At 48.3% G+C, this 25,322-nt stretch overlaps 1 protein-coding gene across 1 annotated transcript in view; it reads left to right on the top strand.

The window, feature by feature from the left end:
- Positions 1-25,322, top strand: part of NUSAP1 (nucleolar and spindle associated protein 1) — a 588,385-nt gene that overhangs the window by 389,576 nt on the left and 173,487 nt on the right. Inside the window, exon 7 of the mRNA XM_082242852.1 lies at positions 9,993-10,174. Within this exon, the coding sequence (XP_082098978.1) occupies positions 9,993-10,174 (182 nt within the window). The remainder of the gene's footprint in view (positions 1-9,992; positions 10,175-25,322) is intronic.

The following is a 25,322-nucleotide window of genomic DNA, read 5'->3' as shown; positions in this document are numbered from 1 at the left end:
CAACATTCTGTCTGCGTGGAATGAAAAAGTTCAGTCCTTAGACTGGTCTATATCTCTGCTGCTAAGAGTACGACAGAGTCTGAATTGATGGTTGTTGACCAGAAATCTGGAGAAGGGGAAATTCTTTCTTCCAGTGACCTGGAAGGTAGTGACAACAGATGCCAGTCTCTCCGGCTGGGGAGTGGTTCTGGAGAAAGCCACTGTCCAGGGGAAATGGTTTTGGGTAGAGAGTCGTCTCCCCATCAACCTTTTGGAAATTCGTGCAGTCGGGCTCTGAAATTCAGGACGCTCAGACTTCGGCGTCACCCTGTCAGAAGCAATCCGACAATGCCACGGGCATGGCTTATGTCAACCATCAAGGAGGCACAATGAGTTGATCAGCTCAGAAAGAGGTGGAAATTATCCTGTCCTGGGCAAAGAAGTCCAATGCCAATGTCCAAGACCTGCACTTGGTGGCGGGCTTGCTCCTCAAATCCGTGTTCGCCTTCCGTCCTGGTTTCCCAGACTGTTATGGAATGAATCAAGGTGCTTAAGAGCAACTTGCTGGCTGAGTTGGTTCCTCCAATTCTCATTGAGCTCACGGACCAGAAGGCCAGGCCATGGTATATCTGTGCGATGCGGCCCTGGACGAGACAAACTGGTTGCTAGATTATCAGCGGTGGGAATTGCCTTTCACCGCATGGTGTGGCTGAAGAGCTGGTCGGTGGACCAGGCTTCTAAGAAGGCCATGTCTGATCTTCCTTTTTTGGGTGAACGCCTTTTTGGTGACTCCCTGGATGAGCTAATCAAGGGTCTCACTGGGGGTAAGAGTACTCTTCTCCCCCAATCCCCAAAAGGTAAGGCACCTCGCGGTAAGCGGGGACCTTCCTTCAAGGCTCATCGTGGGCTTTTTCATGCCTTAGGGGCGTGGGAAAAAGGTAAACCTTTCAGAGCCTCCGGTGGAAACAAGAAGGCCTGGTCGGATAAGCCCAAGGCCGGGCAGTCCGGTGCAACGGACAAGTCCTCCTTTGCATGAAGGGACGCCCTCGCCTAGTTCAGGGGTGGGGGGGGACGTCTGCATTACTTTCGTGAACCCTGGACGTCTCTGATTCAAGACAAGTGGGTTCACTAATTGATTCGTACAGGGTACGAGATCAAATTTCAGTCTCGCCCAGCAGACAGGTTCTTTCCATCAAATCTCCGTCTGTCTCCGGATCGTTTAACGGATCTCAAGGGGGTAGTGCAAGATCTTCTTGCACAGGGAGTTATTGTCCCGATTCCTCAGCGGGACAGGTGTGGAGGTTTTTACTCAAATCTGTTCACGATGCCCAGGAAGGAGGGCAAGGTGCATCCAATTCTGGACCTCAAGGCACTGAACCGCTTTGTGCGGGTGCAGAGGTTCCGGATGGGATCCATCCGGTCGGTGGTGGCATCTTTAAACCTAGGAGATTTTCTGGCCTCCATCGATTTGAAGGATGCGTATCTGCACATCCCTATTTACAAGGGTCATCAGCGGTATCTCCGTTTCGCTGTGGCAAAGGAGCATTTTCAATTTGTGGCATTACTCTTTGGTCTAGCTTCTGCTCCCAGGGTCTTCACCAAGATTTTGGCCTCGGTGCTGGCTCTGCTGTGCAAGAGGGGGAGCTTGTGTGTCACTCTGTCAGGCGATCTGATCGTCACGGTTCAGATGCTCCAGGAGTTGGGGTGGACCATCAACTTCCAGAAGTCCGCATTGACCCCGTCAGTACGTCTGCATTATCTGGGCATGGACTTGGACTCCGCTCAAGCAAAGGTTTTTCTCCCAGAGGAAAAACTTCAGACTTTGCAGGGCGAGGCCGCGCTTCTTATGGACAATAATCTCTCCTCCCTGCAGACCTGCATGAGGTCCCTAGGGCTGATGGTGGCGGCCTTCGAGGCTGTCCCGTTTGCCCAGTTTCACACTAGGCGTCTACAAGCGGAGATCCTTGCCAAATGGAACAAGGATCCGCAGCCTTGGGACAGGATGATATGTCTAAGTCGTCACAAGAGGGCGGAGCTGTCATGGTTGTTTCCGTTGCCTGCTCTGTGCCAAGGCAAGTCGTTCCTGCCACTGTTGTGGACGGTGGTCACCACGGATGCCAGCCTGATGGGGTGGGGTTTTGGACACGCTTTGTGCCCATGATCTGTGGTCGACGGAGGAAACATCCTTACCGATCAATGTTCTGGAGCTCAGGGCGATCAAACTCTGCCTGCTCCATTGGACATCCTGGCTCCATGGTCTCCTGGTTCGGGTGCAGTCAGACAATGCCAACGCTGTGGCTTACATCAATCACCAAGGGGGCACCAGGAGTGCCTGAGCGGCCACGGAGGTGGCCGGGATTCTGACCTGGGCCGAGGCGCACGTTCCAGCTCTCTCCGCTGTTCAGATTCCAAGAGTGGAGAACTGGCAGGCGGACTACCTGAGTCGTCAGTCACTGGATCAGGGGGAATGGTCCCTGCGTCCGAGGTGTTCGGCCTCCTGTGTTCCCGGTGGGGGAACTCCGGAAGTGGATCTGTTTACATCTCGCCTAAACAAAAAGGTGGAGAGGTTTGTGGCCAGGGCTCGGGATCCTCTGGCAGACGCCACAGACGTGTCGGTGGCACCTTGGAGCCAATACTGGCTGATTTATGCCTTTCCTCCAATACAACTTGTGAGGGAACCTCAGACCCACACTGTACTTGTGGTCTTCCATCAGTATACGGCTTCCTTACAGTCATGAACATAGATATCAAATCCCAGCCGCTGTCATACAAAGCTAGCCTGACACTTAGTTTGTATACTGGAAACAACTAACTCCTTTATTGAAAAAGAAACAGACTTTTATACACTTTGGAAGTATGTCAGTCACTACATGAATAGATAACGAGGTACAGCTGACTCATGGCTAATCCCAATTAACATGCTAATTAACTCATTACACTTAAGCCAGCCTGGAAGAACAGACTGTCGGCACCAAAGCTAAAACAAGATACAAATACACATATCATAGTGTAAATACTGAGAACCCACCATAAACGGTAGGTGAGCAAATCAGCATAAATTACAATGCGTGGAAGACAGGTGTTTGAGCTGATGACATGTATCTGTTACAAGTCTGACCAACTGAAGCAGTTCAAACCATCAATTTATCTGTCACATAGTTTTTCCACTCTCAGTGACGGTGCGTACCGTCACATATCTTCCCCCCCAAAGGTAGACGAACCAGGTACCAGACCTCCAATCGGTCTGTGGCTGAGTTAGTCAGGTAACAAGTCCCAAAGAGTCAATCCATCATGGCAGCTTCCTTGTCAAAGTTCCACATAGTTTGTAACTTTGTCCTGGCAAGGCGCATGGAGCTCTCGTAGCCAATTAGTCTGTGAAAGTCTGGTTTGGGCATGCCAGACTGGGCTTCTTGGTCACCCTGTGTCCCTAATAGACACAGGGTGACTTAAATATAAGAAGTGCCTAGGGGTTAAGATAGTTATTTCCCAACCTCTCTAAGGTAAGCTGTGTTCCACGGGCCCCCCAACTAAAGTGACTTCCGTCACATCTCTCCCCTCCTGGAAGGAGACTAACAAAGGAGGGGACCCAGAATGGGTTGACTTTGACGGTAGTCTGTAGTTCCAGCCCCCCAATGTCTATAGCCACACAGTATCCCAAGCAAATTGTCCCAATGGGAGCATTACTCACCCAGCCAACCTCTGCCTCTCTTGTAGAACATACCCGCTGCTGTGGATAAACCTGGACTGGCCCTTCTCCCGGGAGAGAAGACAGGGTGGCTGGGTTCACTCCCTCATGTTGTTGTGGACCTGGACCGACTGCCCAGCGTCCCTGGGATATAGATGTGGAGACTGCAGTCCCATCCACTATCACAGAAACTCCATATTTTGTACATTGAGGGCAGAGGCCAGCTGCACTCTGCTCTGTTGCCAGCACTTCTGCTGGGGACTCCACGTAATCCGCTCCAGGTAACTGTTGGGGAGGGAGGATGACAACCTCCTCTCTCTTCTCCCCCTGGATCCTGATCTGCTGCTGGGGGCTGATCACCACTTTCTCACCCTGGGCCTCTGGAATTGCTGAAAGTCCAGGGCACAAGCCGGTAGCACTCGGGCCCAGTGCCAACACTTTGGCGGGTGATTTATCATCCATATCATCCTGATGGAAAGTTAATTAAATCTGTGATCTGTGTTTGGGGAATGAAGATGGCTTCCTCTTCTCCCATACCTTTAGCCGGCGGCTGAACAAATGCATTCCTCCATCCAAGCTCGTCCTGTGCAGAAACAGGTTCATCAAGGTGAGTCAGCACTTGCTGCATCCGCCATAAGATCTCCGCATCCAAAACCGTGGGTGTAGATGAGCAAAGCACACTATTACTTTGTCACATTGACAATTCTTCAGTCAGGATTTCTGGACTGTCAGCCGGTACTTCTGGATATTCCCAGGCAAGGGGAGCCCAGGCCCGGCGCTGAGCAGAGTCTAGCAGCCTTCTGTAGGTCATCTCCAGCTCCCATTCCTGATTGGCTAGAAATTCCAACTCTTCCAGTGCCCAGTGCACTTCCAAGACATATTCAGCATCTGTTCTCTGTATTCCAAGATTTCCTCCAAACGCCACTCCAAATCGCTCCCAAATTCGGGGTCCTCAGACAGCCTCTCTAATAACAGCCCCAGGCCGCTCTAGCAAAAGCCTTCCATTGGGCTGTCATGTGCTGTCCATGGGCACACTTGGGTTACATACCAGCGGAGGGCTCTATAGCTCTCATCCAACCGCATCTCCGCTTGGACCAGCCTGCTTAACTCACCTTTCCATTCCTTATGCGGTTGTCTCCCCAAAAACACCATTCGCACTTCGTACTGCGACCAGTACCTTTCCTGGAAGGAGGGGAAGATTTTTCTCTGGTGTCGCTGCTCATGGGCTAGCTCTTCCTCCCAGAGTTACAAGCTGATTGAATCATGCCATTCCAGCAGGACCTTCTCTGACACTGGTCCCCTGTGCTGTATCTGCATCTCTCGCAACCTCCTTCCGAATTCCTCTTCCATGGCGGCTGATATCTGTACCTCTCCTCTTCTGCTCCCTGGACCTTGGATCCCGGTGGAGGTTTGGATGTTCCAGACTGCAGGAAGCATCCCACCGCTTGCCACCAATGTGACGGAACCTCAGTCCCACACTGTACTTGTCTTCTTCCGTCAGTATATGGCTTCCTCATAGTCAATAATATAGATCTCAAATCCCAGCCGCTGTCATACAAAGCTAGCCTGACACTTAGTTTGTATACTGGAAACAACAAACTCCTTTATTGAAAAAGAAACAGACTTTTATACACTTGAGAAGTATGTCAGTCACTACATGAATAGATAACGAGGTACAGCTGACTCATGGCTAATCCCAATTAACATGCTAATTAACTCATTACACTTAAGCCAGCCTGGAAACACCGACTGCCGGCACCAAAGCTAAAACAAGATACAAATACACATATCATAGTGTAATTACTGAGAACCCACCGTAAACGATAGGTGAGCAATTCAGCATAATTTACAATGCGTGGAGGACAGGTGTTTGAGCTGATGACATGCATCTGTTACAAGTCTGACCAACTGAAGCAGTCCAAAGCATCAATTTATCGGTCACATAGTTTTTTCACTCTGTGACGCTGCATACCGTCACACAACTGTTGTCCAGGTTCCTCTGCAGCTTGTCAGCGGAGTTGGTACAGGTGGTTCTGGTGGCCCCAGAATGGCCTCGCCAGGCTTGGTACGCGGACCTAGTAAAGATGGTCGTCGAACCTCCCTAGCGGCTGCCTCTGAGAGAAGATCTGCTGTCTCAAGGGCCGATCTTCCATCCTGCTTTACGGTCGCTGGTTTTAACGGCATGGCTGTTGAAGGCCAGGTGTTGGGGTACAGAGGTCTTTCTGATTCTGTGATTCCTACCTTGCAGAGAGCTAGGAAAACTACTTCCAGGAAAATTTAATTTATCATCGTACTTGGAAGATTTATATTGCTTGGTGTGAGTTGCAAGGGTTGCACTCTCGCTCTTTTTCGGTGGCGAGGGTGTTCACCTTCTTGCAGAGAGGAGTGGAGCAACATTTGGCCTTGGGCACGATTAAAGGTCAGGTTTTGTCCGTTCTGCAATGACCTACAGTGCCTTGCGAAAGTATTCGGCCCCCTTGAACTTTGCGACCTTTTGACACATTTTAGGCTTCAAACATAAAGATATAAAACTGTAATTTTTTGTGAAGAATCAACAACAAGTGGGACACAATCATGAAGTGGAATGAAATTTATTGGATATTTCAAACTTTGTTAACAAATAAAAAACTGAAAAATTGGGTGTGCAAAATTATTCAGCCCCTTTACTTTCAGTGCAGCAAATTCTCTCCAGAAGTTCAGTGAGGATCTCTGAATGATCCAATGTTGACCTAAATGACTAATGATAATAAATAGAATCCACCTGTGTGTAATCAAGTCTCCGTATAAATGCACCTGCACTGTGATAGTCTCAGAGGTCCGTTTTAAAGCGCAGAGGGCATCATGAACAAGGAACACACCAGGCAGGTCCGAGATACTGTTGTGGAGAAGTTTAAAGCCGGATTTGGATACAAAAAGATTTCCCAAGCTTTAAACATCCCAAGGAGCACTGTGCAAGCGATAATATTGAAATGCAAGGAGTATCAGACCACTGCAAATCAACGAAGACCTGGCCGTCCCTCTAATTTTTCAGCTCATATAAGGAGAAGACTGATCAGAGATGCAGCCAAGAGGCCCATGATCACTCTGCATGAAGTGCAGAGATCTACAGCTGAGGTGGGAGACTCTGTCCATAGGACAACAATCAGTCGTATACTGCACAAATCTGGCCTTTATGGAAGAGTGGCAAGAAGAAAGCCATTTCTTAAAGATATCCATAAAAAGTGTCGTTTAAAGTTTGCCACAAGCCACCTGGGAGACACACCAAATATGTGGATGACGGTGCTCTGGTCAGATGAAACCAAAATCGAACTTTTTGACAACAATGCAAAACGTTATGTTTGGCGTAAAAGCAACACAGCTCATCACCCTGAACACACAATCCCCACTGTCAAACATGGTGGTGGCAGCATCATGGTTTGGGCCTGCTTTTCTTCAGCAGGGACAGGGAAGATGGTTAAAATTGATGGGAAGATGGATGGAGCCAAATACAGGACCATTCTGGAAGAAAACCTGATGGAGTCTGCAAAAGACCTGAGACTGGGATGGAGATTTGTCTTCCAACAAGACAATGATCCAAAACATAAAGCAAAATCTACAATGGAATGGTTCACAAATAAACCTATCCGGGTGTTAGAATGGCCAAGTCAAAGTCCAGACCTGAATCCAATTGAGAATCTGTGGAAAGAATTGAAAACTGCTTTTCACAAACGCTCTCCATCCAACCTCACTGAGCTTGAGCTATTTTGCAAGGAGGAATGGGCAAAAATTTCAGTCTCTCGATGTGCAAAACTGATAGAGACATACCCCAAGCGACTTACAGCTGTAATCGCAGCAAAAGGTGGCACTACAAAGTATTAACTTAAGGGGGCTGAATAATTTTGCACGCCCAGTTTTTTAGTTTTTTATTTGTTAAAAAAGTTTGAAATATCCAATAAATTTCATTCCACTTCATGATTGTGTCCCACTTGTTGATTCTTCACAAAAAATTACAGTTTTATATCTGTATGTTTGAAGCCTGAAATGTGGCAAAAGGTCGCAAAGTTCAAGGGAGCCGAATACTTTCGCAAGGCACTGTACCTTTGAAAATATCAGACATCTCTATGCCTTTGTTATCTCAGAAAGTTGCCTTTCTGGTGGCTATCACCTCTGCTCACAGGGTGTCTGAGTTGGTAGCTCTGTCTTGCTGTTCGCCTTATCTGGTCGTTGATAGGGATAAGGTTGTTCTGCGACCTAACCAATCTTTTCTCCCATTAGGTGGTATCAGCTTTCCACCTCAGTGAAGACATTGTTTTGCCTTCGCTCTGTGCGAAGCCCAAGCATCCTAAAGAATTTGCCTTGCATTCGCTGGATGTGGTTAAGGCTATCAGGGTTTTCCTGTCGGCCACGGACTCCTTTTGGACGTCTGATTCCCGGTTTGTTCTTCCTGAGGGATCTCGTAAGGGTTCGGCTGCGTCTGCTGCAACCATATCAAAGTGGATCAGACAGACTATTGTTCAGACATGAAAGTGGGGGGTGTCATGGCGCTCTTCTAATATCCCAAGGTGGTACAAGGAATGTGGGTGGATGGGAGGGGGGGGGTTATGGGGCTGCGTGGGGGGGGGAACAAAGTTTGGTACTGTAGGGAAGCTATAGTCCGCGGCAGCCGGCTGAAGCGTGGAGAAGCCCTGAGAGATGCAAGAAAGGAGAGAGCGGCGCCAGCTTAGTATAGTACAAGTTTATTTAACACTGTTAAAATTGGTGACTCACTGTCCGAGGTTGGGTGAGACCGGTACACAAAGACTGTTAGGGTCATCCATCTTCCTCTTCCAGGATAGTGGTCATAGGAGAAGGTGGTGAGGTTCCAGAGGTATAGCCGAGCCGCTGTGGGGCTGCTAGTTGTCACTGGCCGCGGCGGAACATGCACAACAGGGCTCCGGCTGCCGACTTCTGATCCCTGATGACATCACTTCCTGGCAGGAGAAAAATACGCGTGCAACCCCTATTTTTCTCCTGCCAGGAAGTGATGTCATCAGGGATCAGAAGTCGGCAGCCAGAGCCCTGTTGTGCATGCTCCGCCGCGGCCAGTGACAACTAGCAGCCCCACAGCGGCTCGGCTATACCTCTGGAACCTCACCACCTTCTCCTATGACCACTATCCTGGAAGAGGAAGATGGATGACCCTAACTGTCTTTGTGTACCGGTCTCACCCAACCTCGGACAGTGAGTCACCAATTTTAACAGTGTTAAATAAACTTGTACTATACTAAGCTGGCGCCGCTCTCTCCTTTCTTGCAGACTATTGTTCAGGCCTATTCATTGAAGGTTAGGTTCCGCCTTTCCCTGTGAGGGCGTATTCTACTATAGCACTGAGTGCCTCTTGGGCTTTTCACCATCAGGCTTCGGTGGCTCAGGTGTGTAAGGCGGCAACCTGGTCATCCGTAAGCACTTCTACAAAATGCTACAAGATTGATTTGCTGGCATCCTCGGATGTTTCCTTTTGGCCACAAGGTTTTTCAGGCTGCTGTTTGCTGAAGAGATTTACTGTTTTCTTTTAGGGGTGAATTTCTTTTCGGGGTAAACTCCTGTTGGGGTTGAGCTTTCTGTTGACCTGTTGGCTACGTTTTTTTCTAGCCTTGATGAAACATTAACGGTTGTAGGTTGCGTTCTTCCCACCCCTCATGCCTACACTGCTATGGGAAATCCCATTGGTGAGGAAACTATGGAGAGCTGAGTCTGTCAGAGGACATAAGAGAAAATAGAATATTTGTAAGAACTTACAGTGAAACTTTTCTCTGAGTCCTCTGACAGACGCAACTCCCGCCCCTCTATTTTGGGATTGGTTGTGTTTTCCTTCACTGCTTGCTACGAAACTGATTAGTGAGCACGGTGTGTCTGGTGAAGGACAGGCCCTATAGGTGTGTCAGGTGAAAAGTTTCAGAAAAGTTTCACTGCCTGGTCTACTCCTGTATGTGGCGCATTACCCATTGGTGAGGAAACTATGGAGAGCTGCGTCTGTCAGAAGACTCAGAGAAAATAATTTTAAGGTGTTCTTACAAAAATTATATTTACAAAAATGTCAGATGTACTCCCTTTTGTGAGATACTGTATATCTAAAGCAAATGGCCCCCCTTAATTACTTGTGCTTAGGAATATATTTTTGAACTGGTGTAGTTTGTCTCTTTTGTAGACCTAACTGGGCACGTTTTAGTAGCTGGGCTTAGTTCAGCAATATTACATAAACTTTGGAAGGATAAATATCCCACTTTTGCTTGCAATGGCTTGAAAATTGATCTGAAGTCTAGGTGTATGTTCCACTTCAATTTTGCTAAAATAATTTCCCTCTATTTAGAAACTGTTAAAGAGCAAATACTTCATATTAAGTCCTGCGCCATTGAAGGGACTCGGCTCTCTTGCTCAAACACCAACATGTCGGAGGCGGTCAGCACATTTCAGCACTGCCAGCAGAAGCATCCTGGCTAAAAAATCTGCACTAAAACCGTTTTCTCTCTCAGTGACTAAAATGAATGTTAGGTAAGTAAAGCTATCTTTATGTGGTTATTTTCTTATAAACCTAATATAAAGTACATACAGTATTTATTTATATCCTCTATTTACTCCAAAATTATTCCTGGCTCAAAACTGCTACTAACTGGAGCTCACAAATGCACACCTCTTCCCATCCTCGGTGGCATCACTCTTTTAATCAGTCACCTATCATTCTAGTTTGGTGAAAACATGGCTTGGAATGATGGCTAGTGAGCCCATCCTTCCCTTTTTCTTGGCAGACTCGAGAGCTTGTACACACAAATTCAGTTGCCAATAGAAACATAGTAGTGGGTGTGACGAGACCAATCTCGCCCCATTGCATTGGAGGAGCCTGGTTGCCCGCCTGCTGCCTTTGGACTATGGACCAGACTTTAAAAGACTTTGGCTCCATGGCGATTAAACTGTATTCGTGGGGTCTGAGTGCCATTCACCTAATAATGTGCACTCAGACCTGAGCTATCTGGGGATATGTAACATGTCTATGTTTAATGTATAAAAAGTAACTTTATATATTTTAAAGCATAAGACTGTATTTGGGCATGAAAATGTGCCTGCGGTCGGTCAGAAAAGGACTTCGTCTAACTTTTTAACCCCTGGAGGGATTTCTATGATTTTTGGTTATGTTTGCATTTGAAGTATGCTGAGGGCCGAGGTGGCTTTGCATTCACCTATTGTCGGGTGTGCTCAGTATTCCTGTTCCATTCTTACATGCTAATGACCTTGCATTGTTCTGGCCAGGTGGCTAGATAATTAGTTTAGTGTTATTTTGTGCCTGTTTACAAATCTATCTGCATATGCTAATGCAATGAGACTCACATTACCTGATAGTGTATATAAAGTGTTTGTGTGGATTTAATAAACAGTTCTAAGTCAGACCACTGCTTGAACCTCACACGGAGCCTTGTCTCGTTCTTGGGGGGATTCACTGTATGCTGATAGGGACTGACTGCCAGGAGTGTAAGCCGCTTGGGAGCTTTTCCTGTTCGTCTGCTAGCAGCTATTCGTGAGGTTCCAGGTTGGAGTGCTATTTTGTATCCAGTTCCGGAGTTTGATGTCCTGCAAGTAGCTGTGCCTGTCTCTCAGAAAGGGGCATATCGCCTAAACGGATTTTAACCCCCTGTCTGCTGTAACGGTCCGTTACAGTGGGTACTCACAGGAGACTTGAAATACAATACTGGTGGAATAAAGCATTAATCCACATCCAGGGCCAATATCAGGATAAGTCACTTGGGGACCCTCGTTCTCAATTTGAATATCCACCATGCTTCTCTTCCTAAAAGTCATCTCCTCTTGTAAATTACAACAAATCAGATATATTACATGGCAAGTTCCACAATTGCATTGTGTTGATGTTAAAGTATTCACCAGTGGCAGCTAAACTGAAAGATTTGGTGCGTGAGTTTATAGTTACAGTTAGTGGGGTTGAAAAAAGACATCGGGGGGGTGTGGCCAGCCACGGAACTGAATGGAGGCAGAGTGAGATAGCTCCCGTGCAGAGGCTCTGAAAGCGGCGAAATTTGAAGACAGGAGTGCCCATCCACATACCTTATTTGTGCGGTGTCCTGTCCCAGCACTAGGAGAAGACGTCTAAACGGCGGAACGCACGCTCTGGCCCCCAGAAACTGACCGACTTCTACCCACCAGCGGGAGACAGGCTGTCACAAGATGGCGGCGGCTCCCTCTCTCCTCACACAGTGGACAGAGCTTTCCCTTCAATGAGAGGAAGTCACACAGCGGCACTCTCCCTGTCAGTCAGTGGCCTACCTGGGCAGATTATCGTTGAGTCATCTCCTCCAGAATCACCCACAACATGTAGTCCATCCAAGCAGAAGAAAGCCAGACCTGACCAGTCACTTAATGAAACACAGCCTTCATTTACCCTGCCCAGCATGAGTAGCACTGTGCGGCCATTAGAGGACTTTCCCTCCTCCTCCCAACCTGCCACAGTCTGAGCTGAAAGATATGCTCCTCTCCCTGAAAGCTTCTATGCATTCTGACATGTCTGCTATGCTGCTCTCTGTAACTGCAGCTGTACAAGATCTCTCAGTCAGAGTCTCCAATGCTGAAAATAAGATAAGTGACTTTTGCCATGCCCATAATTATGTTGTAAACACCATCTCTGACCACGACCAGGAATTGCAGCGTATATCGGCCAAATTAGCGTATCTTGAAGACCGCTCGCGCCACAACAACATCAATTTTTGAGGCATCCTGGAAACGGTCACTCAGCACATGGTACATGAGTATTTAACCCAATTGTTGGCGGAACTACTCCCCTCAGCGACCACTATGGAGCTCCTCATTGATAGAGCACATAGAATTCAGAAACCATCATACTTAGCCGATTCTATCCCCAGGGACGTTTTGGCCCACATACACTTTTTCACCGCCAAAGATAAGGCTATGACAGCAGCACGTAGCAATCCCGACACTATGTGAAAAAATTCCACGGTGTGGCGCTATATGCTGACCTCTCAGCGGCTACTCCAGGCGCCAATTTCTCACTTTGACAAAAGCGCTGCATAATCATAAAAATCACTTTCTAATGGGGCAGACCTACCAAGCTGATAACTCATCAGGGCAGAAAGCATGTTGTCCACTCCTTTGACAAAGGCATCCAAAGGCTCCTCAAGGAATGGAACATTATACCTCCTGACACCTCTATTCCTAACAAGACAGCACCATCCAAGCTCAAAATGGAATGGACCTAAGGCAACCCGGGATGTGGTTGCAACCATCACTCCACTTCCTAGTTCACTTCTGCCGGAGGGCCTCACTCTGCTGACACCTCCGCTCCTGTGCCTACTCCCCGACCCGTTCGGCGGACTCTAAAAGTGCCCATTTTTCAGCCCTTTGTTCACCCCCGTTGCGAATTCATGAAAGAAACAACTATAGGTGTCCCTGGGGAATTTGAGTGGAAGGGCTGGAGATGGTAAGTGTAGTAATGAAAGGTATAGAAAAGAATATATAAAATTTCAACATTTATTGATTTATATTAAAATTCAACAAAATACAAAAAATAACATATTTAGACTTTAAAATAACATTCCATGTACATATCCTGATAGGGATAATACATTAGGGGTTCATGAAGCAGGGGAGTGTATCCTCCAACATGTTTCGGAATTTTTGTTCATCTAATTCCTTCTTCAGGGAAGTTTATATACACATAACCGTGCATTCACCACCTGTGTATCCCTAGAGGGAGTATGGAGCAAAAAGCGTCCTTTTAGTTGTCTCCTCACAGAAGGTATACTGCAAAGGTGGCTGTTTGTATGGCAAAAGGATACCTTATATTCATGCAGTCTGACTGTGCAGCTCTGTAGTTTGAATGTGCAACAAGTATATGGACTTGAGAGAATACAAGTCCCTCCACACATTGTCAGGGTATTAATGTTAGTACCGGCGGTTCACTCAAATCCCCAATGGCCATATGCACATTGTGTTCACGAGGAGCACATAGGGTGGATGAGTCCACACCTTGTCAGAAATCCTATGTGAAATGCAGATAACCGATCTCTCTGTGGTGACCCAAACCTAACAACCTAACCTAACAAGGACGACAATACAGCACAACCCTAGGCTACCCAAATTAATGACTTCTTACACAATCTCTCTTTACCATCCCTGACCCCTGAACAACTACATCTATCCCGACCCTTCTCAAACGACGAAGTAATTAAGGGATTAGCCTGCGCTTAAGCTCTGGGAATTGACGGCTTCACTAATGATTATTATAAAATATTTAACAACATCCTTATACCCTATCTCACACCAATTTTTAATGCAGTCCTAGCGGGTGCCCAATTCCCAAAAGAGATGCTCCAAGCGGTAATTTAAAACACTGCCCAAACCTGACAAAGATCCATTCAAACCGAGTAATTATATACCAACTTTTGCAAAAGCCCTGGCCCAAAGACTACTGGACCTCCTGCCATCTCTAATTCACTCAGACCAAGTGGGATTTGTAAAAGGCTGCCAAGCACCAGATGCCACTCACCGCGTGCTTCACCTACTTAGGCACATAGAACTACACAAAACTCTAGAATTATTCCTCACATTGGATGCAGGAAAAAGCTTTTGACCGAGTGCACTGGGGGTTCCTTTGAGCGGTGCTGCAAAAATTTGGGTTCCAGGGTCCCATATTATCCGGGATTATGGCGCTTTATACGCAGGCATCAGCGAGGATATATGACTCTGGGACCCTTTCATCCTTGTTCGACATCACTAATGTCACCAGGCAAGGATGCCCATTATCGCCACTTATATTTGCCTTGGTGATGAAGCCCCTAGCGCACTCTGTCAGAATCTCCCCTCAGGTCTCTGACATCCAAGTAGGTCCGTAGAAAAAAATCAGTCTATTCGTGGACAATGTCTTGATCACCATGTCGCACCCACACAAATCCATACTGGCAGTTAAAACTCTCCTAAATGCGTTCGGGCAGGTCTCCTATTATAAAGTGAATGACACAAAATCCCAAATATTGGCACTCAATATCACTCCACACATAAAACATAACATCAAGGCCTCTGTGGCCTACATATGGATATGGGCATACGAATATATTAAATATCTAGGTATCCTCATACCCCCTCTATCCAACAAAATATATTCCCTGAATTATAAAACTTTCCTGGATAATCTCCCCAAGGAACTGGCTGGCTTGACAGTCACGGATTTATCAGTGATTGGCAAAATGCCTGCTTTCAAGATAATGACCCTCCCCAAAATCCTCTGTCTCTTCCGCACTATCCCTATCCTGCACTCCTTTTTCTCCAAAGCTCAAACACTACTCACCTCATTCCTATGGTCAGGGGAAAAAAACAGTATTTCAATACTATCAAAATGAATACACGTGTACTAAGGGCATTTCTCTCTTTTACAAAATAACAAGCGGCGTATATGATTTTCAAAAGACACCTACCATCACGAAGTGGGAAAGGGATATAGGCGTCACATTCCCTCTTAAATCCTGGCGGAAAGCTATCAACTACACATACAAAGTGACTCTGTGTTCTGATCACTGGCAGCTATACCACAAAGTTCTACATAGATGGTATCTTACCCCATATAGACTTTCCAAAATGTATCCCGCATCGTCCACTATGTGCTGGAGACAATATGGAGAACTGGGGTCACGAATACATATTATATGGTATTGCCTGTCCATTGTCTCCTATTGGAACCAGGTCTTTAAGCTGATTTCGACTTTCACCCAGTCACCACTTACTCCCAACCTGGCCCTTGCCCTCTTACACTTGAATATGGAATACATTCCTCTTCCCATTAGACCACTCACCGTTCACATCCTATTGTCAGCCAAATTGAAAATAACTAGGAACTGGAAACAACTACAAACCCCCAATGTCACCGACGTGATATCCGACATGAATCACATATGCACTATGGAACGAATACACGCATATTAAACAGAAACTACAACAAATATCTTTCTGCGTGGACCCCCTGGCTTTCTCGAACCATACATCAGAGTCCATGAAATCCTGTTAGGGTGTACAGGTACACCTTTTGACCTTGACATGGTACATTTTAACTTTATCCGTCTATCTGATCGTCTCTGGACTTACCGTGCGTTCCCCCTTCCCCTCCCCAATGTTCAGTAAATACTCTAGTTTGCGTTTGGAACCTAGCTGTATCACAATACCGGTGACTCCATGAGTAGGGCAAACTCCTGAAGAAGAGGTTGGTGCATGTTACTGAATAGGCCTCTCCACTCCATTTCCTACCAGTCAAGTCCCTTTAGCCAATTTGAAAGACTAGTTAGGGGGCTTGCTATCCTGTTCTAAGTGGACCCGGCCTTAGAACCTTCCACAACAGGTCTTCTTGTCTCCATGCCTAGGCTACTTGTTACTGCATTGTTTTACGGTTTTGTATGTATTGTGATCTTGTACTGGCATTATCTTATACTACTGAATGTCTGTTATTATTTGTTTTTTAAAACCCAATAAAAATATTGAACCAGAAAAAAGACATCAGTCCATCCATCTCACCCTAAGGTCTTTAAGGTGCCCATCTAAAAGTTTTTTTAAACTATCGATGCTCCCTGCTGATACCACTAATTGGGGAAGAGAATTCCACATCCTTACCGTTTTTCTCTATCGTTCATTGACGGACGCAGTTCTCTCTGATTCATATCAGTAGGGTAATACTGCCCCCCTACAGGAGTAGGACACTAGGCAGAAAAAAGTTCTGGCTACGCCTATGGGCAGTCCCGGAGGGTACACCCTCTCTCTTCCTGCATAGGATGCCTGTTTTTATCTGCCTAGTCAGGAGTAAGGACTTAGTTCCTTGCTGGGATCTCTGGTCCTGGCATAAGTCATTTTTTTATGTAGAATTTTTTTTTAGCTAGTCTTTTTTTTTTTTCCTCCTGATCGTTTTTCCTGTGAGATCTTCTAGCAATTATGCTGGGCTGGGTGACAGACTGGACTCCCATATCCAGTGGTCACCCCAGTCTGGCCATCGAGTGCGTGCAGGCCTTAGCTCCGCGCTGGGTTGGCCGTGACATGGTCCCGCTGGACGGGGACTGGCCCCCGCGAGTTATATGTCTCGCCAGGATGCACATGACAGGGTCTAGGCTGATGTCGCAGCGTTCCCATTTGGCTGACAGCCCCCCTACTCCGGTGGCGTGGGATCCTGTCATGAGATGGCGCCTGCCTGTGTTCCCAGTATGGTGAGTAAACGCCCCCCCCTTCTCTGGCGGATTTTGGGTTGGACGTGGCCCTTCTCTTTGGGATGGTCGGACCCTCACACTCCAGGGTTCCTTCTATCCTGTTGTGACCACCCTCCTCTCCCTCACCCCCCCTACCCCCCCTCCCACGTGGGGGACTGTTTGGGCTTACCTGAGGCAGGGGTCTAGTGTGCCGGCCGCATGGGGGGGCCGGGGGAGTGCGCTGTCCAGGGAACTAGACCGATCCTGCTGGGGGGGGCCCTTGGTGGGGTTTCTGGTGTGGATGGACGTTTGGGGGGTCCCCCTGTGGACCCCGATTATCGCCATTCACGGGGCCGCCACTTTGTTGTAGCCTCTGTCTGCTTCTATGGGAGCGGCCATCGTGGTGCACCCGTTTTCGGCCATTTTGCGGTATATTTTTTGCTGTGGAGGCTGGTAGGCATGCCTGGAGGACACAGTGTGTCATGAGGGTGGTCTCTCCCTCTCTGTGCGGGTTTGTTATCGCGCGCCTGACCTCCGAGGGCACAGTAGCGCTTTGGGGCCACTTTAAAAAAAAAAAAGTTGCTGGCGGGTTCCTCAGGTTCAGTATGGACCCTGAAGGCCATTTGTTCCCACCTGACCCCCACCTCACAGAAGCCGCAGGGCCTCCCGGATCTCCATTGTCCGTCAATGCCTTTTCGGCAGTTTGGGAAGCATTTGGGCCCGGGTGAGAAGTGGTAGGTGTGCTGAGACGTATCTCCGCCTACCCCTGCCTCATCTGATGTCTCGGAGTCTGAGTCTGGCTATCAGATTTCCCTACCCTGTCAGATTTCCCTACCTACGTCATTTCCGGTTGAGATCAGCTGTGGATTCCTCATGCAGCAGCTTGTCACACATCCTATTGGGCATGCGCAGAATAGGTAGGGAATTTTGATAACGTGGTAAGGGGTCAGGCAAAAGTCCTAGTGTGCATGCGCACCAACGGGTCGGGCAGCGGGATCTCTTATAACAAACATCCATCCAATCTCCATGCCCCTCACTGCGCCGACCCAACAATGAGACAGTGGGCGTGCGTGTGTGGGTAGGGAATATGATTGTCCCATTGTCGGCTCGGCGCAGTGTGTGCCATGGAGATCAGATCTATGTTATAAGAAATGCCGCTTCCCCATCCGTTGGTGCGCATGCGCAGTAGAACTTTTGCCTCACCCCTTACGATGTTATCAAAATTCCCTACCTGTTCTGCGCATGCGCAGTAGGACGTGTGACGCGGCTACAGCTGGTGCATGACGAACACGCACCAGAAATGATGTAGGGAGGGAAATCTGATGGGGTAGGGTTTTCTGATAGAATACCGGGTCTGTTAACTCACACCCTGTCTCCTCGGATGATGATGACATTTCTACCTCCCCTGCCGCGACAGGTGCTGGCGGATGCACTGGCTGTTTCGGTGTGCGACACCCTGCGATTTGTGGGGTCACAGTGGTGGCTGCGCCTGCGGCGCAGGTGGCTCACATGCCATCTGGAGCTGCTCTTTTTGCTGGCTGCTCATGTAGGAGGGGACCGTCCTGAGACGTTCCCCTGGGGTGTCTATGCGGCTGTTAGACGTTGCCCTTTTGGGGAGTCTCTGGTACAGAGGACTGTTCCGCCTTTGGTGGCCGTACAGTCTCTAGCTGAATGGGACTACTGTTGTTCCAGTGGAGGCATCCCCCGTCCTGTAAGGACTTGGGGGATAGGATGGCGCGGGCTGTGGCCTGCGATCTGAACTCCCTGGTGTAGTCTGCACTGGGAACAGTGTTTTTTTTCCCCTTGCCACGCAGACTCTGCCTGATGGGCGGAGTTCCACCACCGTGACTTGGTGTGGGGCATGTCCCTCTTGCTCTGGGGGAGCGGTTGGACCAGCTGGCGCAGGGGCTGCAATTTGTTTGCGATGCCACGCTGGTCGGGGCTCCCTTGTATGGGTCACCTTGTCGTTTTCGGCGGTGGTTGTCCAGCACCTACTTGACCGTAGTGTTGGTCTTCGGATCAAACTTCTAAGACGGTCTTAATGGATCTCCCTGTTCAGGGGGATCGCCTGTTGGCGCAGCCCTGGATGACATTATATAAGTGTCTCACGGGGGGAAAGAGTGTTTTCTTCCTCAGACTAACAAGGGTAAGGGCCTTCGTCGCAGTCGGGGTTCTTCCTTTCGGCTCGCAAACAGTTTCTTCGTCCCTCAGGGACGGTCGATGTGGCAAAGTCCTTCCGAACTTCCGCGTGTGGATCCAAACGACCCTGGTCTGGAGAACATGAGATCGTTTTTTTCCAGACCTGTGGACTAGGCCTGCTCGGCCAGAATGTGCTTCCCATCTAGGGAGTGGAGGGAGGTCCTTGCCAGTCGAGGACCTGCGGCTGGCCGAGATCCCAGGCTGCTGGGTTCAGGAGGTCATGCGGTCCAGTTGCAAGATACAATCCCGATCCGTTTTATTTCCGGTACGTTTTTTTTCCCTTCCAATGTACGGCTGTCCTACCTTCACATCCTGTTATGTTCGGGACACCTATGGGTTCTCCGTTTTTTGCCGTGGGGAAGAATCTCTATCGTTTGTGGCGTTACCCTTGGGTCTCGCTTATGCTACTACGGTCTTCACAAAGGTGTGGCTCCGGTCCTGGCGATCTGCTTCTCCACGTGGAGTCTCCTATGATGCTGACAAACGGATTTGGAAGTCACCACGAGAACTCTGGAGGAGTTCAGAGGGTTCTGAACTTTCAGAAGTCATCCATGGTCCCTTCCATGAGACTGGACTGTCTAGGCCTTACTTTGGACACGCCCACAGTCAGGGTGTTTTCTCCCTACGGGGAAAAGACTCTTGGAACTTCAGACTGCGGTTCATGTCCCGCACATGGTCGTCCCTTCCGATCTGTATGCGAGTTCTGGGACTGATGGTGCCATCTTTTTTTCAAGACTGTCCCTTTCGCTCAATCCCTCTCGGGGATACCCCAGAAGGCGATCCTTCCCGAATGGGACTAGAATCCAAACGCTCTGGACTTTCGGTTCCCGCTGAGCTGGCTGACCAGGGAGTCTTGAACTGGAATCCTCCCTCCCCTTTTTCCTGAACACTTATCACCTCGGATGCAAAGCCTGTCTGGGTGGGAAGGAGTCCTCGGCAGGTTCTCTGCTTTGGGAGTATGGTCCCTGTAGGATCCAGTTTACCAATCAATGTCCTGTGGCTGAGAGCGATCCTGCTTTGCCTGGTTCACTGGATTGGGCACCTGCAGCTACCCGGTGCATGTTCAATCCACTACGCCACGTGGCTTATGTCATTCACCAAGGGGCCACCAAGGGTGTCCTTGCGGCCTTGGATGTGTCAATTCTTCGTTGGGCAGTGCGCCAGCTCTTCTGCTGTTCCCTTTTCAGGTGTGGAAACCTTGGTGGGCGGATTGCCTCAGTCGACAGGTCTTGAATGCAGGGGCATGGTCCCTTCATCTGAAGGTGTTTCTATAGTTGTGCCTTTGTTGGGGGCACTCCAGACGTGGACCTGTTGGTGTCACATCTACAGGATAGTGCTGCGATTTGTTGCCCGCTCCTGGGACCTTCTGGCGGGTGCAATGGTGGCACCATGGGTTCTGTCATGGGCAAGAACATTCGCTAGGTTAAACTTGAACGATGCCGTGGAGTTTAGCATGGTCACCTGCGCACAGCTGCCGCCGGCTTGGTCGTGTGTGCGTGCTCACGGATGGGCCAAGGTCAGTCTCAGCTGCGGTCTGCCTTTCCTCCTCCCAAGTTGCTGCCAAGAATTTTTCGCAGGATCGAGGCGGAAGGGATTCCGGTCTTTCTCGTGGCTCCGGACGGGCCTCGCCGAGCTTGGTACGCTGGCCTGGTCAGGCTGGCCGCAGACGCTCATTGGTGAATTTCTCTCAGGGAGGGGTTATTGTCTCCAGGGCCCATCTCCCATTCGATTTGCGGTCGCTTACTTTGCCGACTTGGCTGTTGAATGGCAGGTGCTGAAGGACGGGGGTTTGGCTGCTTCAGTGATTCCCACCCTGCTTGAAGCGTGGGAAGCGGCTTCTAGGGTGATTTTTGTTCATCATACGAGACAGTCGTATATTGCGTGGGCTCCCCCTCGCTCTTACTCTGTGGCCCGGATCTTGGCTTCCTTCAATGGGGAGTTGATCACAGGTTGGCCTTGAGTACTGTCAAGGGTTGGGTTTCGGTTTTGGCAAACTTCTTCCGAAGGCCATTGGCCGCCTGTGCCCTGGTGCGTGACTTCTTCCTGGGGGTGCGACACTTGGTGCTTCTGGTGCGACCTCCGTCACCCACTGGGGACCTTGATTTGGTGCAGTCGGTTCTTTTAGACCCTCTGTTTGCGAGTATTCGAAGGTATTGCCTTCCTACCTTATTACAGAAGGTGGCCTTCTTAGTTGCTGTCACTCTGCGTGCAGGTGTCGGCACTGGCGACATTGTCCTGTCGTTCTCCCTATATGTTGATCATGAAGTGGTATTTCGTCCGCATCCATCCTTCCCTCCGAAGGTGGTTTCTGGTGTTCACTTGCATGGGGACATTATATTCCATCTTGTGTCCTGAGCCCTCACATCCTATGGAATGTGCATTGCTTACTCTGTTTAGAGTGCGGATCACTCCAGGTGTACTTGGCGACTACTGAGTCTTTTCGTGCGTCTGACTCGCTCTCTGTACTTATACGGGACTGCCTGCATCTGCTGCGTCTATTCCCGGAAGAATCGGTCAGACGGTGGTGCAGGTTTATTCAATTAGGGGTCAGGTCCTACCTTTACCTGTTTCGGCGCATTCTCATGGGCGCCTAGCGCTTCCTGGGCTTTTCGCCTTGTGGGCATGTGTACTCCTGGTTGCAAGTCGGCTACCTGGTATTCTGTTCACAACTTTACCACGTTTTATAAGGTGGATGTGCTGGCATCTGCAGATGCCTCTTTTCTGCCGCAAGGTTTTTTGCTGCCTGCTGTTTGGAGGGCTTTTGGACTTCCTTCAGGGTGTTTACTGTCGTTTTCAGGTGGGCCTCATCTTTTGTGCTGATGGGTCCTGTGTTGCCTGGCTTGGCTATGTTTGGCCTTGGGTACTTGTTCTTTTCTGCTGTTCCCACCCCTCATTTTATGGCACTGCTTTGGGATGTCCCTACTGATCTGAATCAGAGAGAACTGCGTCCGTCAATGACGATGGAGAAAACTGGATTTTTGACTTACAGTAAAATCCTTTTCTCTAAGTTCATTGACGGACGCAGTACCCACCCCTCTATTTTGAGTTGGATTGGTGTTACTTTTCTGACACTGCTTTGATACAAAACTGGCATCCTATGCAGGAAGAGAGAGGGTGTACCCTCCGGAACTGCACATAGGCGTAGCTAGTACTTTTTTCTGCCTAGTGTCCTACTCCTGTAGGGGGCAGTATTACCCTACTGATATGAGAGAACTGCATCCGTCAATGCACTTAAGAGAGAAGGATTTTACGATAAGTCAAAAATCCAGTTTCCTTATAGTTTTAGTGTGTGCCCCCGTGTCTTATTGAATTTCCTTTGTCTGAAAAAAATGTTCCCTATGGTAGGGTCACCAGTACGGTATTTGTATATTGATATCATATCTCCTCTTAAGCGTCTCTTCTCCATAGAGAATAAGTTCAATGCTTGCAATCTTTCCTCATAGCTGATGTCCTCCATTCCCCTAATTATCTTTGTTGCCCTTTTCTGGACTTTCTCCAGTTCCAGCACATCCTTTCTGAGGACCGGTGCCCAGAACTGGATGGCATATTCAAGATGTGGCTGGACCAGAGTCTTGTAGAGTGGGAGAGTAATGGTTTGATCTCTGGAGTGAAACCCCTTTTCTCTATCGTCCATTGACAGACGCAGCTCTCATACTTCTTAGCCATTGGGTTATGCTGCCCCCTGTAGGAGTAGTACTAGGCAGGAAAAATAGCTTTTCACCACGGCAATGGGGCTGTCCCTCTAGGCATAACCCCACACACCCTGCTCCAGCAAAACAGTTTTGTTTCTGCCTAGTGAAGGAGTAGGACCTAGGTTTCCTGCTGTGACTTCAGTCTCAGTTTTTTTTTCTTTTCAGAATGTTTTGTTTTATCTTTACTCACTTGCTAGTTAGTGTTTAGGGGGATCCTCCTGGTGATCTACAAGCAATGCCGGCTTAGGTTTCACACTGGATAATCTAGATTCTGAAGGTCTCCCAGCCTGGCCTACGAGCGTGAGCATGTTTTAGTCCCGCACTAGGCCTCGCCACGACGGAGCCACTTTTTGGATCGGGACGAGCCTGCGAGTGGATGTCTCGCTGGGACACGAGACCTGGAACACCCTGAGTTGCTGCGAACCCCCGGCTTGCAGCACCCCCACTCCGAGAGGAACCCACCCGGTCAATGGTAAGGTGAGTAAATGCAGCCCCCGCCCTTGTCCCCTGGTGGTCTTGGGGGGGCGTGGGCCCTCTCCTGGGGATAATGGGACCTGGACTTCCTTAAAGATCCCCCTGGCCTGTCAGGCCACCTGCCCTGTGCCCTGCCCCCTGTTATGGAAATGAATGGATTTTGGAGCATAGCAAACCCGCTCGGTGCACTGAAAACTTAGCTGCGCTGAAAAGCGCACTTGTGGATATTAATACGCGCCAAACGCCATTAATCCCTTGTACTTAAAAGTACAACGTACAGCTCTTTTGCATAGGGTTAACCAAGCGCTCAGCGACAAGAAAGGAACAGACACTCTGGGTCATATTGATGCCATCTGCCGGGTCTCACTGTGCATGTGTGTGTGTCTGTGTTATTGAGAGTGAGTGGTTGTGTGTTTCAGTGTCTCTGTGTGAAAGTCTCTGTCCCAGAGCAGTGCTAGGTTTATTTACAGCAAGTAAACAAAAGAGGATGTTACAGGGAGTGGCTTCAAGACCACCAATCACAGAACATGTATACATTCAAAAGTACAATAGAAACGAAGAGTGAATGCCTATGCACGAACATGGCTTAATGCAGAGACTCCAACTGCCATGTGAACCAAGAAACATGGCTGCACATGGCTTCTCATGACTCAGCCACACTCATTCACAAGCATGGACTCATTACCTGTTAGTGGATCCTATATAATATAGTTCATAGAAAACCATATTTAGTTACATAGTAAACAAAATACTGACCTAAATTGGTGAGTCAGCGTTCACTGTGCCAAAATGAAAGGAACCACAGCACTGGTGGTACCACAAATGTGAATCACAAGATGTGAATCAATTAGAAAAAATAATAAAAAAAACAATAAAAACACAACAAAAACACAATAAATTGATACGGGGCAGACAAATACATGAACCTCAAATTTGCAGAAGTCCTTTTCAATTATGTGATGATCATGAGGAAGAGCAGTCCTGCTGTGGACGAATCATAAAGTTCAAATCGGGGTGCTGGGGTGAGAATTAGACAGGCAGCTCCTCAAGAGGTAGGGATTCCCTCCAAATGTGCAGCAAAGAAAAAGAATGGTCACATTAGAGTCCTGAGTGGCGGTTATGTAGATAAAACAAGATCAGCATATGTGATGTCCAAAGGGGGTCTCCACAGTGAAGCCAGATGGTAAGTAGCGGGCTGTGAGGTCCAAGTGACGGTTATGTGTTGAAGGAGCTCACGATCCAGGCACTGTGCTGAAGCCTGCAGATAGCAAGAGGTTGCCCATCCAGGGAGCGCCCTTGTTCTTTCTTTTAGTTACATAGTAGGTGAGGTTGAATAAAGACAACAGTCCTTCTTGTAAAACCTGTGTAGGTGTGTGTGGCCTTAATTATCTCTCATACCCCTGAATGTTCAGATCCTTGAGATGTACGTCTGAGTCTTTTGAAAGCCACCATACTTCCCGCAGAAACCACCTCTTGTGGTAGAGAATTCCACAATCTTGTAGCCCTAACAGTAAAGAACCCCCCACGTTGCCTGAGGTTAAAACGCTTCTCTAATCGCATTGTATGCCCTTGAGTCTTCATGCAATCCTTTCGACTGAATAGCTTTTTTTCTATGCTGAGATCACCATTGAGATATTTATATATTGCTATCATGTCCCCTCTCAGGCGTCTCTTCTCCAGGGAGAATAAATCAAGCGATTGCAGACGCTCTTCATAATTAAGGTCATCCAATCCCCTAATTAGTTTGGTTGCCCTTCTCTGGACTCTCTCCAGCTCCAACACATCCCTCCTGAGGACTAGCGACCAGAACTGGACAGAATACTCCAGATGTGGTCGGACCAGAGTTTTATAAAGTGGAAGGATTATATAGTTACATAGTTACATAGTTACATAGTAGGTGAGGTTGAATAAAGACAATAGTCCATCCAGTTCAACCTGTGTAGGTGTGTGTGACTGTAATCATCTAACATAGCCCTTTATCTCCTGATCCTTGAGATGTAAGTCTAAGAGTCTTTTGAAAGTCACCATACTACCCGCAGAAACCACCTCTTGTGGTAGACAATTCCACAATCTTGTAGCCCTAACAGTAAAGAACCC

Source organism: Pelophylax lessonae, assembly GCF_965119305.1.
Source record: "Pelophylax lessonae genome assembly, chromosome: 13".
Taxonomy (NCBI): domain Eukaryota; kingdom Metazoa; phylum Chordata; class Amphibia; order Anura; family Ranidae; genus Pelophylax; species Pelophylax lessonae.
The sequence above is the reverse complement of the archived record's forward strand: the minus strand, read 5'-3'. Positions and strand labels throughout refer to the sequence as shown.